The sequence below is a fragment of the Python bivittatus genome, unplaced genomic scaffold, assembly GCF_059951505.1.
Source record: "Python bivittatus isolate LINGU-HERP-01145 unplaced genomic scaffold, Pbiv_v1 ctg000610_np1212, whole genome shotgun sequence".
In the NCBI taxonomy this organism is placed as follows: Eukaryota; Metazoa; Chordata; class Lepidosauria; order Squamata; family Pythonidae; genus Python; species Python bivittatus.
In genome coordinates, this window is record NW_028277088.1 from 19,545,513 (window position 1) to 19,562,308 (window position 16,796).

General features: G+C 35.9%; 1 protein-coding gene across 5 annotated transcripts in view; it reads right to left on the reverse strand.

Annotated features, from left to right (window-relative positions):
- The window catches only part of CACNB2 (calcium voltage-gated channel auxiliary subunit beta 2), a 162,554-nt gene that overhangs the window by 58,347 nt on the left and 87,411 nt on the right, over window positions 1–16,796 (reverse strand). Inside the window, exon 1 of one of the 5 annotated variants that reach the window (XM_007422420.3) lies at window positions 15,144–15,457. The exons of 3 other annotated variants lie outside the window; for them this stretch is intronic. In XM_007422420.3, coding sequence (XP_007422482.1) covers window positions 15,144–15,173 — 30 coding nt within the window. In that variant the 5' untranslated portion in view covers window positions 15,174–15,457. Of the gene's footprint in view, window positions 1–13,975; window positions 14,180–15,143; window positions 15,458–16,796 lie in introns of those variants that run through there. One more of the 5 variants, XM_088150435.1, reaches the window with a different exon arrangement.

The window sequence follows — 16,796 nt, forward strand, 5'->3', positions numbered from 1 at the left end:
TACTTTTATCTAAAAAAAATGATAATACATGCCTCACCATAATACATTAAGGAATACATACTGAAGAGTAATAATTGGTTTCACATGTATATTGAACACTAGAATGATGAATGTGAATGGCAAGGCAGGTCTCCTATTACTGCTTTCATATCTATCATCCATCCATTAGTACTACCATTAGTAGTATCTTAGAGCAAGGAGCCTGCTATCATGAAGCAGTCATAGATTTTAGAACTGAGAAAGAGATAAAGTATACTTTCTACACCAGTTGTGACAGCAGCGTTTTGGAATCCAAGAACAAGCCAGTCTTGACCCTTCACTTAACTTAGAATAGTTGAGAAATACAATGGAGCATTTCCTCATCTTCCTTTGACTTTTTAGATGTTCTATGAAACAGTTTGACAGCACACCTTTTTCTGATCCAGCAACTGTTCAAATGTTCCAGCTTCCCTCTCCCATTCCCATTCCCAAATTCAAAATTTATCAACTCACCTTTCAATTTTTCATTGTCAGAATGTTGAGTAAAGTGTTCCAACTGTAGTGTTTTGTCCCCTTTATGTATTTGCTTTCAAAGTAAATAGCAGTATGACCTTACAAAGGGGAAAGTAAAGTCATTTGCTGGGGAAAAAATAGTGCTTCCATTCAACTTCTTTCCCATCCCGGTGTTTAAGATCACTAACATTTACATAGCTGTAGCTTAGTTTCTAATATAGTGGAATTCTTTATATAAAGAGTGTAATTCTCATTTTCACATGATTGTTATCATTTTCCATTATAACACTGCAGTCTAAGCATTAAGATAGGATGGAGAACATTTTTCTGTGGAAGGCTCATTGCCAAATATATATTGGGCAGATATTCATCCAATTACACTCTCACAGTTATAGAATCCTTTTTCATAGACACAACTGTCAGAAGCATGGAAAAGTAGACAGTAAAAGCAATGTGGGAATATAGCTTTTTACCACCATCCAACGGAGCAATTTCCTGGAACTAGCCTGTTTTTCTTTGTTTATAGAAGAACTTGATAAAATGTGTATTTTCATTTTTAACAGAAAGAAACTCAAAACTTCTTATAACAGTAATATATACTTAAAATGAATGTATAACATGCATTGAATAGCCAATGGAAGTTATGGACATCATAAAAACCACAAAATTCTAAAATCAGTTGAAAGGCTTCCTAAGCAACCACACTTTGGCCAAACATTTCTTTCTTTTTTGGATTTATCCCAATGGTGCATATATGGAACTCCCTCCTCCTATTCTGACTCATATTAACTGCCCTGTGAAACTGGCTGAAGTGAGAGAAAGCAACTTCTGCGGCTGAGGGCAGACTAGAACCTAGGTCTCTGAACTCTTCGTCCAACACCTTAAGCACTACACTACACTGGCTCTCTAAGACATCTTAGCCATATGACACTGGGACTGACAAATGTCAGCTGAGAGGTATTCCATGGGGTGGGTACCTTAAACAATAGCTTTACTCCTAATGCTATCTCACATTTTTAAAATATTTTACATTTCCATAAAATCTTTTTACCTATTGGAAAAATGTTAGATTTGTTCCATAAATTTACTATGTTGCTGTACGACCTGCACCAGATTAAATAAAGAGTTTTACTAATCGTTAAAAAGGTCCAGAATATCATCTGTATTCAATAACAATTTGTGTTCCATTCCAGGTATCTATGTGCCTTGAATAATACTAGATGGGTTAATAAGACAAACCAAAGATTCCAAAACCAAATTAAATATGAAATGACATATTTAAGATATCAAGGTCTGCCTGTGTACATAAGATTCTGTTAGTCTAAGTCGCCTAAATTCACCACAGCCTCCCACACAACCCAAAAAAATTATTAATAGCAATGGCAAAAGTTCAAAACTCTAGTTCTTCTTAAACACTGCAGATACTTAGATGATATATTGTCTATATCTTGTCTACAATATATTTTACATTGTCTGGAAAGCACCCAAGGCCTTCAAAGAATGGATAATGCACAGAGTTTCTCTTTACTTAACAGTGCTTGCTTTTATAATTACAAGTATTTCTCCAGTGAGTTCTATTGCAGTACAAGCTGCTTTGCTGAACATAGATCCAGTGATACAATGAGCTGTATCGCTAGGAGTATACATGCCTAGAGAGGACAGCTATGACAGGCAGGTCAGACTAAGTATCATCCACTAGAGAAATAATAGGTAACCCACTCTGATATTGGTTACTGGAGAAGAGCAGAGAGGAAGTGCCAGTAGCACTGATGCTTATGATGCATTTAGATTAAAGTTAAGCACCCACCATTATTAGAAAAAGGTGTGCTTTAATGTAAAAAACTCTGAACTTTCCAGATGGTATTTATGTAAAATCTACTTGAAGGTAAGAATCCAAAAATTACCTAGAAAGTAACAAAATTCTGTTTAATGGCATGCCAAATACAGGGATCTCTTAAAGGAGCATCAAATTTAGTTAGATAAATATTTTAGAATTTATATATACTATATTATTGAACACACGGAAGTTGACTAGTGGTACTGACTTGCTATCTTAATGCAGGTAGTTCTCAACTTACATCCATTTGTTCAGCAACTGTTCAAAGTTATAGCAGCACTGAAAAAATGGACGTGATCCTCAAAGTTCTGGCTGTCGCAGCATCCCTGTGATCACCTGATCGCAATCTGGACATTCCGGTGTCCAGCTTGCGATTATGACATTGCAGGGAGCTGCAGTCATATGATTGCCATTTGTGACCTTCCCTGCTGTCTTCCCACAACCAAAATCAATGCTTTTTCTCCTGCTCACAGCACGCTTCCTGCCTACGGCCTGTGCCAACAGTCCAACTCAGTGTCGCACCAGCCTTCCTAGGGCCTCCCACGGCACCTCCACCCCCCCATAGCACCCCCACACTCCTCCCTGGGATTCCCGCCTCTTCCCACTTAACAACCCATGCATCTTGGGGTTGCAATGGCAATGGTGACTGCTGTCGCTAAGGGATGCAGTCATATGATGTCATGCTTTGCAACCACATTGCTTAGCGATGGCAATCCTGGTCCCAATTGCCATTGTAACCCAAGGTCTACCTGTACAGAATTTCATAAAGTATCTTAATAAGTTTTATTGTTTCAGATTTTAAAATTTTAGTATATATTAAAACAGTGATATATTAAAATAGTATTTTAGTGTTTAAGTATTATATTAAGACACTTTATAAGTATATGACATTACCATACTTTTAAAGTTCCCCATACCAATTTTGGGGAACTTTAAAATACATATTGTAGTTTCTGTAAAGGTGGAGTCTCTTATTTATTATTTCACTACAGTATATATCTTTATTACCATTATTTTATAGAAACCCTTCTTACATTTTTAGTTGCAAATTTGTATACTGCACTAGTCAGAGACTGCAATAAAAGCTATTCATTCACTTAGAATGGAATACAGAGCAATCAAATGGTTCAAATTTGGGGAAAGAGTTTGCTAAGAATGTATATTGCCACCTTATTTATTTGATTTAATTGTAGAAAATATCATGACAATGTTGGACTAGAGGAAATAGAAATCAAAATTGCAGAAGAAATATCAACAACTTCTGATATACTGATGATATCATTTTGAACCCTGAAAGTGGAAAAGACTAAGGAATCTCTTGTTGAAAGTGTAATAAGAGAGCATAAAAGCGAATCTGAAAAGAAATTAAGAGGGAGAATGTTGCTATGTAATAGAGGTAACTGCCAGTTGGGAAGAGCATGAGAGATCTAGACAAAATATTTAGCTGCAAAGACATTCCACTGACCACAAATATATATATTGTCAAGGGTAGGGTTTTTCAGTTGTAACATATCACTGTGGTAGCAGAATCATCAGAAAGGCTGAATAAAGAAAAGTGGGTACCCTTAAATTGTGTTACTTGAGCAACTTGTTGAGAATATTTTAGACTACAAGGAGGACAAATTATTAAATACCAGATGAAATGCAGTCGGTAAGAGTACACTATTTCACTGGAAGTATTATTAATGAAGCTGACGCTTAAATATTTTGTCATATAAGCTGCTTGGAAAGTAGAAGGAAATTTTTTAAAAAGCTGATAGAAGGCAAGATGACCTCAAACTATGTTTCATGACACAAGCATAATGTTACAAGGAATTAAAGAAATAAATACAAGCAGATAATCTTAGTGAATTGATATCTACTCAGTCATGAAGACTTAGAAGTGACTGAATGACTGAACAACAAAAGGGCTGTCTCCCCATTCTTAGTACAACACTGTACTCACTACACAATACTGGCATGTCATCACAATAAAGCCATGATTTAATAGACCTTGGTCTAGTTGGCTTCAGATACCGTTTTTGTTTGGGCTTCACAAGTCCTGTTAAATCAGGGTTTACTGCAATTGCCACCATTTATATCAATTACATAGTTACACAAATGATGTAAATTGATGCAAATTATGTAAATTCAGATTTAACAAATACACCACCAAATTGTCTGCTACGTCAAAGTTTTACTGTAATTCAATTAACTTCGGATTCGTGAAAAATTGTGGGGAGGCTGGCAAACAAGAGACAAGTCAGTTGATAACTTATCTCATAAATGGCAATTCAACCCATCTGGGGAGATATCTTGTAAAATTCATTTCAAAGAGACTCCACCTTAATTAACACATTATAAAGGAGGCTGGGAAATTCCTATTACTGTTTCTAGTATTTACCCTATACAAGTGTTAATGACACTTACTGAAACTATGTTGTTCTTGCTTCCCTGGTCAGGCTAGCTACATGGGGCTTGAGAGGACTCAAGCCAATAATTATTTTATTTATCATTTTCATTTGATAAAACATAGAATATACCTATTCTAAAAAAACTACACTGGGATTTGTGAATGTATATTAATTTTGCTCATTACAAAATGGAGTACAAGCTTTGCAATGTCAGCATAGCATACATTTTATCTTGGCCATGCTTGCTACATCTGGCTACCGTATCCCCTTATAACTTTTTTTTTTTGCATTTCCCTTTTGATGTATCAGATGTTGTTTTTACTTGTCTGACATGATGCCCTCCTGATACTTAATAATATACCAAAGCATTCATTTTAATGTGAAGAATCTCAGGATTCATAAGCACATCCTCACCTCTTGAAATAATTAATCTGGGCTGAATTGATAGGTTTTGGTGGAGCAGTTTTAGATTTGTTCTTATAGGATCTTTGGTCTGGAGTTGTAATATCAATGTTGCATCTGGGTACCAGGTGTTTTCATGCGAGGGCACCCTGCATGTTTATAGGGTTTTGTTCTACTTTAAAACTGACAAGGAATCTGTTTGATCTTCAAGACAACTCCTTATAACCTTGGTCGATCACTACCTCTCCTCTATTCTGTTATTTAGTTCACATTTTTTCTCGAGCCACCTGGCTTGACTTATTTGTTTCATACACCCAAAAATTTTATCCCAAGAAAAAGTACCCACTGTATCCAATAACTGGTTCCACATACAATGTTGATTTTATTGCTAGATCTTTTACAAGCTTTTTCCTGTATTTAGTAGCAATCAGATTCTTTTAGTGAAATGTTGGCTCTGAAATTAATGGCTATAGTGGTCAAAAAGAGAATCAATTTACTTTGCCATGCCACCAGGAAAGAATACAAAAAGGCATTACTATGGTAGTTATATAATTAAAAATAGTTTTAAGAATTACTGTATATTTCTATCAAATTCCTCCTCTCCTTGAGGAATGAAATTACAAACAACTATTAAACTTCAACTGTTCAACATAACTTGCTTCTAGCCTCAGAATATTTATCAACTTGACTGAGATTGCACAAATTACAGTTAAAGTATTTTCCTCCTTTAAATCATGAGGCATACAATCAAACTGACACCAGAGTGATAGTTTACAGTGAAAAATGTATTAAAATTTATTATTATTTTTAAATCCCTGGAATTAAGAAATAACACAATGCCACTTAAGAAGTAAATTATAAGGAAAGCATACAAACAATTCACCATAAGAAGTGAAATCCCTCAGGCTTTTATCCATTTCTCAGTGAGAAGATTCCATAATTGCAGGTTTCAACATCCCAATAATTATATTAGTCATTATCTTGGCTACCTCAGATTTCCTTCTTGAAACAGTTGATTAAAACAGTTCTTCTTTTGAAGGTTGCTTTAAACAAATCTAATTTGTCATAATTTCTAATAACAGTTTTTATGCAAACACTACTCTTTTCCGAACAGAAATTTGGAGTCTTGTGGAAAATCATCTATGCTTCAATGGTATTATGAATATCTAATTCTATATATTAGTTATACTAAACATGCTAGAAATTAACATGAAGCATTCCATAAATTGCCAATGATTAAATAGCATGCATCAAGCCATATTCATATTTCAAAGCAAACTATTTATATTCTTCTTAAATAGTATATTTTATATTTATATCCTTATTTGCAGAATCAAGGTGATTTACATTAATTTAATCAAGAATTGTTCACCAAATTAGATAAAGAACTAATTACTGTAGAAAATATAAAGATGCATGTTTTCACATTTTAAGTACCTATGCTGCAATAACTTACATGTTACAAATACAGTGGTACCTCAGGTCACGAACGCTTCTGTTCACGAACAATTCGGGTCATGAACAGCACCGTTCGCAAAATTTTGCTTCCGTTCGCGAACTCCGCATCGGGTGACGAACAGGATCCGCAGCCATTTTCCCTGCTGTGACACGTGGTCGTGGCTTCCTGTAGGGAGGGGGACTCTCCCTCCAAACAATAACCACCTCCTCACCCGCCTTCCTGTCCTCCACGCCAGAAGTCGCCTCAAGCAAGGTTAGCATTCTCTCTCTTCATACTGTACTGTACTGTACTTTGTTTCATATTTTTGTGGTTTAAAAAAAAAATACATATGGTTCAGAACGGATTAACCGTATTTACATTGAACCTTATGGGAAAATGGGATTCGGGTCGCGACCAGAGTCGCGGAACGAATTAAGTTCGTGACCCGAGGTACACTGTAGTTCAAAAGGTTTAAATACCTTAAAAGAAATCACCTTCATCCATTCAACTTATCCGAAAGGTTTGTCTTAGATGCTTTAAGGATCTGAACAGTTTCTGCAGAAAGCTTAGAGATTCTTCTAACAATCTGGCAGACAGCTTCATAGAATGGATGGTTAGAATTGGAGGGTTCCTAGGCCCTTCAGGCAGCTTCCTTATTAGCCAATCCCTGAGGGTTCCTTGGAGGAAGACAGAGTAAATCTGACCAAGCATGGGTTTGAGCCTACATTCTTGCAGTAAGGGAAAGAAAGCAGCAGTACCGCTATGCACTTATTGTGTTGGTGGGCTGTCATCCAGTGGCACTTTCTAGAGTGGCTCCTAAATCTTCCAGCAGCCCAGGATATTTTTGCACAACATTATGCCAATAAAGTTGCTCACATTTGTCAAAGCCTTGACTGTTTATGAACTATGTCAGCAGTGATGACTGGGGCAACATCTTGCATTTTCTGGGATTTCTTTTAGGCTGTGGACTCTGATGAAGCGCACAAGGGTATTGACATGGATATCTGTGGCTTGGATCCATATTCCTTTAGGGAGTGGGAAGGGGTGCAACTGACAGGGTCTGGGAGGTAGTCAATGCCTTATTAAAGAAGGTGATGCCAAAAGCCTTGAAAAAGGCCTCTCTTCAGGAGGCCTTCCCTAGACTCAGTCATATTAAATAACTGTTGCCCAGATTTTAATCTCTCCTTTTGGGAAAAGATTGTTGAGCAGGTGATAAGAGTGTTAGCTGCATTGTGCCCTGAAGAAATAAGATTAGTCAGACCCCTTTCAGTCAGATCTTAGGCCTGCCACGAAATGAAAACAGCACTGATTAAACAAGTCGACATGTAGCAAAACCTACCCCTCCTGGACCTATTAGATCTCTTGGACATATTCAATATCATACACCGTGTTGTAAGAGTAGAGTTTTGCTAGTCTATGGTGGCACTTTTTCCAACGAACACATTTTATTAAAAGGCATGAGCTTTCACAAGCAACAGTTCACTTCATCAGATGCATAGAATGGCTAGGCTGATGTAGGATTTAAACTGAGGTGAGAAGGGTGGAGTGAGGGGAAAACAGGTTAGTTATACAGATGCAGGTTACATGTGGAAGAGATTATAATTGTTAATTGATAAAGTACTGGTAATACCTTAAAAACCCATTGTGTTTGTTGAGACCTTCCCAGATGCCTGAAACCTTTTGATATATGTGAATTCAGCAACCTGTTACTTAATGATGGTTAAACTCCAATTTGTTCCAAACAGACACTTTGAGGTATTCCATAGTGTCCTGGGAAGCTGAAATGCTCTGATAGTACTTGATTCTTGTTTTGAATCCTGAGGTCAAATTTGTGTCTATTAATTCAAACAGGACAAACTATGCACAAAAGAATTTAATAGAATTTATAATCCTTTTTAATCTAATATTCTACAAGCAAGCTCTCTAAAAGGCTGGTAACCTGTCAGTAGATAAGAATGGCAAAACAGTATCTATTCTGTTTGTTGATTCTGAATTAAGAGACATAGATAGGCTGAACAGTTAACATACTGAATAGCACTGCAACACTTCATTTATGTCATGTGTATCTGAACCCCTGACATTCATGTGATAACACACCAATTTGATGTGTAGGTGGATACAGAGTTGGGAATGCTAATTAAAAGAGTCACCAAGAATCTTAACCACCTTGATATTTTAGCTGATCTCAAAAATGAGGATGCCAGGGCTGCTGGCTAACCCAGTGGACTGAAAAAATGTCCTGGAAAAAAGAAATATATTTATTTAATTTATTTATTTGATTTCTATAGCCGCCCATCTCAACAAGTGACTCTGGGTGATAAATCACCTCTGTACTAAAAAAACTAGATGTCCATGAAATCACAAGAAGTGACTGGACTTGAAGAAGACTTACAGAAACATCTTCTCTTGTTGAGGGAAATAAGATACAAAATATTCATTGAGATATCTCAGTTTTATTTGTATTTCAATAAACAAATCCAGCCAAATGAAGAAATAAGCAATGAGCTTGCCAAGTGAACATAGTTCAAACCAGAGTTCAATTCAAACTAGGCATCTCTGTCAGTTTGTTTCTAGTTTAAAGCACATTTCCTGGAGTTTGCCACTTTTTCTTAATTTCTGTGAGAATAACAGCTATGGATAACTCTAGGACCTTGTTTCTGTTACATATATACAGAAACACATCTTGCAAAGCAGCTTTTTAGTATTCTAGTCAAAGAACCTCAGATATGACAACAGATTTTGGACATTTTAAGCTTATCTCATCATTATCTTCTATTTTGTGATGCAGATCACAATTACTATAAACAAAATTTATGTCTTTAATCTTCTATAAAATCTCCTCCTTAGCAAGAATTAAAAAATCCTGACCAAGGAAGGTAGGAAGAAAAATGTTCATTTGAGAAAAAAAATATTCATTTAAGAAAAACAAAGTGATCATACCCTTTAATCATAACCCCTAAACAAAGTATTTCATAGACTTTACATGCACACAAAAAAATGTAATCTGTGAAACTGAATTTTGTTTGTTATGTTGACTATTTACTAAGCTGAACAAATGAAAGCTATTCTAAGATTTCAGGATTTGACATTTCTAAAACATTTTAGAAATTACAATGCCAAGATAGGAAATAATTTAAAAGCTTACATGACTACATTTCTTTTATTTAGTCCCTCAAAAGTAAACTGAAAAATAACTGAACATCTTATATATCTTAATTATAAAGTACTAAATTTCCTGAAGGGAATACTAGAAATTATGCTAGTGTAATTTACTACAATTTGCATTCTTAATTTAAAATGTACTATTTTCAATTTTTCAATCTTTGGTAGTAAGATAATAATTCCCTGAAGTCAAGCTAAACTCCTGGTTACTTTGATAGCTGTGATCATCAAAGTCAACTCTGAAATGCTAGCTGTAAAAGATTATTTACTCTCTCTTTGTATATGGCATCTAAATTAATAGGTATCAGAAGACTTCAGTAAAGAAACATTCCTCTTATTAGAGTTATGTGAATAAACTACACGAAAAGGCAGTATTTCATTCTGAATATTTGTTAGCAAAGATCTAGGCAGTCACTAATTTAGCAATACATTTAATAAAGTTTTGAGTAAACGATCAATAGTAGTAGTAATGTTTATTTGATCAATGACCAGCAAAATTTAAAAATATGCAACATGAAAGTAAAATCAAATGGGTGAGATAAAATACCAAAATAACAAGGAGTCTCTAATGAAAGTATAACATAAGCTACTATAATGTGATGAATAAGTAATCTCAGTCTTTTGGCTAAGATCAAGTGTAAACAATAAATATAGTCCATGGTAAAAGCAAAGTAACTTAATTTAGATTCTTTGGAAATTTAACTTAGATTCTATGGAAACTTTTGAACATCTATGTAAGAAGCACAGCCCTCCTTAGGCAAATAATAAAGGACACTGCTACAAAACTCAAATTTATACTTAATTTTTATATTAGAACTGAACAGAAAACATATTTTTAATCTCTATTGAGTTAAGATCAGTAGATGTCCTTTTTGGCAGGACAGGGGAGAGATAACATTATCTTTAATGTAGGTGACAGGACCCAATAAACATAAAAAAGTACTGTTTCCAGATTCCTTTTTATATTTATGGGATAGTATTTCAAGAACAAAACATTATTAATCATAGAAAAACTGATGTTTTCACTTTTAATCAGATCTTTTATTATATTCTTGGCAGACTGACAAACAGCCTGAGCATCAATTTTGCAATGAAAAGTTGAACAATTCTGAATTCACAGATGCATTATGTAAGTAAGCCAATTTGTCTTTGTGGACAGGGAGGCCCTCTGGAGAATCGCCCAGGCTTTGATCATCTCAGGTGTAGACTACTGCAATGCATTCTACATAGGGCTGCCTTTGAAGGTCACTCTGCAGCTAGCCCAGAATGCAATGGGATGGACAGTTATGGGCATGCCATGGTATGGCCATGTTACACTCTGCTCTGTGAGCCACACTGGTTGCTAGTAGGCTTCTGGATAGAATTCAAGGTGCTGGCTATCACCTATGAAGGGTCATGGGATAGGGCCTGGCTTTCCAAGGGACCATCTGTCTCCTGTTATGACTGCCCCATCCTGTTCGACATGCTAACAATGCTGGCAGGCTTTAGGTCCCATTGAGAAAACACTGCCACCTGATGGAAGCCAGGAAACAAACCTTCTCTGTCATGGTGCCTGCCCTCTGGAACATTATCCCCCCAGAGATTCATACAGTGGAACCTTGGGTTACGAATTTAATTCGTTCCGTGACTCTGGTCGCACCCCGAATTGGTCACAACCCGAAGCAAATTTCCCCATAAGGTTCAATGTAATTACCGTTAATCCATTCTGGCGTGGAGGACAGGGAGGCAGCTATTGCTTGGAGGGAGAGTCCCCCTCCCTACCACGTGTCAGGGGCGGAAAAATGGCCCCGGACCACGTGTCACGGGAGGGAAAATGGCCGCATATCCTATTCATACCCCGAGGCAGAGTTCGCAAACCAAGGTAAATTTTTGTGGCCGGAGCTGGTCGTAACCCGAAAAGTTCGTTAACAGAGGCGTTCGTAACCTGAGGTACCACTGTATGTCATCTACTCTGCCCTCATGCAAACCTGGGTCTTCTTCAGGCCTTGGGTTAGGTCAGTGGTGGGTCTCATGTAGGAGTATTGTATATTGAGAGTGTGTTGGTTTTTACTTTTTTACAATGGTTCATTATGTTCATTTTGTTTTATTGTTGCTGTTAATTTTGTACTAAATATTCTTAATATAGTATGCTGCTCAGTGTCAATATGGACAGTTTTATAAATTTAAATTATTCTCAAAACCTGGGACAATTGCCAACAGAAAGTTGAAAGATAAAGAATATAAAACAAAGCTCTTTATAATCTTTTGTGTGTGGGTGCGTGCGTGCGCGCGCTCATATGAACACTCCTGATGTGTTTTTATTTGGAATTAGGAATCTGACCATACAGGCCATAGGCAGTCTGATGAAAATCATGATTCTTAATAAGGGCAGGGCAGAGGAATTGATTCAACTCTGTCTCCAGGATAAAACTAAGATACACTGAAAAGCATATATAGTTGCACCGTTTCCCACACCGTTATTTAATTCATATATTATCATAAGGAGCAATGGTTATGGTTAAAAATAATTAAATAAATTCTGGAATGATGGTATTTGCCCACATTCAATAAAGTTTGATCCATACTGGAAGTACAGTGGTACCTTGGGTCACGAACGCTTCTGTTCATGACCAATTCGGGTCACGAACAGCACCGTTCGCAAAATTTTGCTTCCGTCCATGAACCCCGCATCGGGTGACGAACAGGATCCACGGCCATTTTCCCTGCTGTGACATGTGGTCGTGGCTTCCTGTAGGGAGGGGGACTCTCTCTCCAAGCAATAACCGCCTCCCCACCCACCTTCCTATCCTCCACGCCAGAAGTCGCCTCAAGCAAGGTTAGTGTTCTCTCTCTTTGTACTGCACTGTACTGTATTTTGTTTCATATTTTTGTGGTTTTAAAAAAAAAAATACATATGGTTCAGAACGGATTAACCGTAATTATATTGAACCTTATAGGAAAATTTGATTTGGGACGTGACCAATTTGGGTCGCAACCAGAGTCGCGGAACGAATTAAGTTTGTGACCCGAGGTACCACTGTATAACCATAATTATAAATATTTAGAGATTTTTTTTAAATCCTTCTATAGCTCTTTGATCTTCAAATAATTTCATTAACTGGATAATTTTGAAATATCTCTTAAAGCCATAGATACTAAAGCTATGGAAAGGATGCATTTTAATATAATCCTCTTTTAACTTAAAATTTATAAGGATGTCTATGAGGATATATATAATAAATATCTTAAACTTTATGGGTATTTCCCACTGACCACAAAAAACTAAAAAAAGAACACAATCAAAAGGTGACTTCCTCTACATGTAATGATAAAATTACTGTTTGTTATTGTTTCATTGTTTTTGCAAATACTAGGTTTGTATGGCAAACAAAGAAATTACTACTTACTTTGACACCTTATGAGTACTATAATTTAAATTTCTACTATTGCATTTATAAATTACACTATTGGAATTTAGAATTAATCTTTTACTGTAGTCGTAATTAACAACACATTTAAATTTAAAGAAACCTCCTAATTTCTCTGTCACACTTCCAGCTGTACTTTGACATATAGTGATTCAAGTAATTGCTTGTGTGGGATAATACGATGAAAACATTTTTTTTTCAGTGGGGCCCTCAACATTTCTGAAACACACTCATCACCATTAACCCAACTCCAGTCAAGAAATTCATAAGCTTAGGAGAAAAGCGGGGAAGAGAAAAGTTACAAGAAAAACAAAATGTCATTTTCAAGAATTCTGTTTGTCTACTATGAATTGTGCAAAGACAACAATTTCCTAATGACTGAAAAGGATGGAGGAATTCAGAGCTCTTAATGTATGCCTGATCTAAGATCCCCTAAGGATCTAAAGGAAGTGACTATCATATTTAGGCTTAGAAAAAGTCTGGAAGCCAGATTAATTTAGGTACATAACACTGTTCTGTGTGGTAGCTAAAGCGAAGACACCAATTGCTTTATTCTTCCACAAGCTAGATTTCAGGTTGTCTTTAAAGATTTCAAACACCAGCTCAGAATATTTTAACTTTCTCAAGCAGTTAGAATTCAGCACAGGTATTCCCTAGGTTAAGAACACACGGTTTATCAACAACCCATAGTTATGAGCCTATTATAGCAAAATTCGAATTAAATACACAATGATTCAAGTTAAATACACAATGGTTCAAGTTCATTACACAATACTACTTCTACAGTATTATACAATAATACTGTTCTGGCTTACATACAAATTTGACATAAGGACAGACGTACCATGAGTATTTTGGGTGTCATGGCAGTCCAAATCTCCAGATCAGCTTCTCCAGTACAGAAACAAAGACAAACTCTTGTGGAATACCATGTCTGAAAACTTCTTGTGATTATCAGTCTACCAGTATCACTTTCTAAAACCTTTCTCTTCAGAGGAATCAGAAATAATTACCAAAGGTGACAAGATAACAGGTAGTCCGCAGTTTAAGAACAAGTTCTGTTCCCAAGGTCTGTCCTTAAGTCGAATTTGTATGTAAGCCAGAACAGTATTATTATATAATACTGTACAAGTAGTATTGTGTAATGAACTTGAACCAATGTGTATTTAACTCAAATTTTGCTACAATAGGCTCCATTCTTAACTATGGATCATCTGTAAACTGGGTGTTCTTAACCCAGGGACTACCTGTATTTCATTTCCAGATTTCAAAGGAAATAAGACTTTGGATCCAGAAAAATCAGGATCATTATAGTCTGTATTTTGATTAACGTCACATATGTGGGTATTTTGTCTAAGAATGTTAAAATGTAGACTTGCCAAAAGTTGCCCAAGCTACAGGAATCTAGAGAAAATTCCTTCAAAAAACATGTATTACTGCTTGGAACTCTCTCAGCAAAGAAATGTATTATTAATACTCTTGTAATATCAGAATATATATTTTTAATGGGATGAAATGAAATCAGTAAGATTCATTGTATGCTTAATAATATTCTACTTTTGGAAAGTCCAGTAGTATTGTGAATTTTAACAAAGCAGCTAAATATATTTCTTCTTAATAAGATTAAAGGTTTTTTTTTTTAAAGTTGTCTCTATTAATATGAGTTTTGGTACTCTGTTAAAATGCTGATCTACATTCTCTTTTTAAACATACATAAGAAAATCATATTATTTACTACATCTTTTGTTGTTTATCCCCCCCTCATTCTTCCAACTGCTAAAACCTAAGATATATGTGTATACATAATATAAATATTTATAATTATTACTGAAGACCAAATAAGGATTCAAATGTCTTCAACATTTAATATCACACATTTTTCAAGAAATATTTTTCAAAAAAAGTTTCTCCTCCACTTAAAAAAAATGTAAAATTGCTCTTACAGTTCAAACATTCTCCAAATTTTACATCTGTATCAATGCCACTTTTACACAGTTACATTCACAGCTTACCCTTTCATAATCTTCATCATAAAGGTACATTATTTTGCCTTATACAGCTTCACATTACTTAATGGATTTCTGAAGATCTTTACTCTTCTCTCAGAAGTTTACCATTCTGGTGATAGACTTTCTACAGCTGGGATAAGACAGCTCCAACCCTTGTTTCCCACGCTCAAAATGTTTTTTAAATATTGCTCTGCTGCATAAAAACAAAAGTTCTTGCTGTAAAGTAGTTAAGGAAATGCTGATTTGGCAAGCTGCACCAGTAAAAACAATTCTATCAACAAAGAAAAGCAGCCACAAAGATATGTTATCTTAATCTACTACTATAAGTAGAACTGTAGAGTTTACGCACAGGGACTGGGTATTCAAGTCCCTTGTTAATTGTATGCTTCTGTACTGATTGGTTGGTTGGAAGGATGTAAATATAAAACAGCAAGAATGCTGGTAGCTCAACAAAGCCTTATTGCAAATCATTTTGGTAACAGGACTTTTCTTTCTATACTGCCACTTTACACAAATAAACCAAGAGACAAACACACATAGGACCAAACAGAACATCACAGCCTTTGGAAGAGAAGTCACAAACAGCACTACAAACTTTAAATGCTGTCAAAGATTGACTGACTAGTTAAATTTTATCTCAGAAAAAAGAGCATTGTTCAGATATCAGAGGTTTGGGGAGTTCTTATTTATAACAGATTATTCATCCAAGCAGAAAATGGCATATGCTGTATGTATATTTTGGAACTTATACCAGGATTACTTTTGATATGTCAAAGTTGAGAGAATGATTCCACTGATCACTAGGGATAATCAAATAGCTGCATCATTATGAGGGAGGGTTGAAGGAAACCCGAAAATTTTCATAGATAATGCCATACTGAACAGAGAGATATAGTAGAAGTCTTGACCAATGACTGGAGAAGGGTCGGAATGGAGGTTACAGGCTGAGACTTTACCCAAACAAGACAGAGTGGCTCTTAATACAGAAGCTAACCAACTCTCAGATAGCTCCAAATTTAGGTTCAAATGAAGTGGTGCTCCAGCAGAAGGAACTGATCCATAATCTGGGGACTCTCCTTGGACTCACAGCTCCCGCTAGAACAGTTATCTACAGAGTCAATTATATACATTCCTGGAACTGGAGTCACTGGCAACAATCTTTCATTACCTCTCAACTACGGTAATATGCTCTACATGGGACTGCCCTTTAAGAACACCCAGACACTTCAGCTGGTGCAGAATCCAGATCCCTGTGTTCTAACAGAGCTCCCTGATTGTCATATAACAATATGGTGGGAGAAAACAAAACCCATGATACCTGCTTTCTGGAACCACATTCCTTCTGAAATTCATACAACCCCTACCATGACCGAATTTAAACAAGCATTTAAAGCCTGTGTCTTCCCCCATGCCTTGGGCTAGAGTGGGCGATGTACCCCTTGCAATATTTTGTCTATTAGATTGTGTTTGCTTTTCCAGATTTTTTTTAGCTTATGTGTATACTTGTTTTATTTTGTAAACCACCCAGAGTTGGGACAGACAGGGACAGCCTGTAAATTTCATAAATAAATTTCTTCCTACAACAAGCAAGCATTGCTGTAGAGTCATTATCAAAAAATTATTTTTAAAAAATCCTTTAAAAACCATAAAATAATG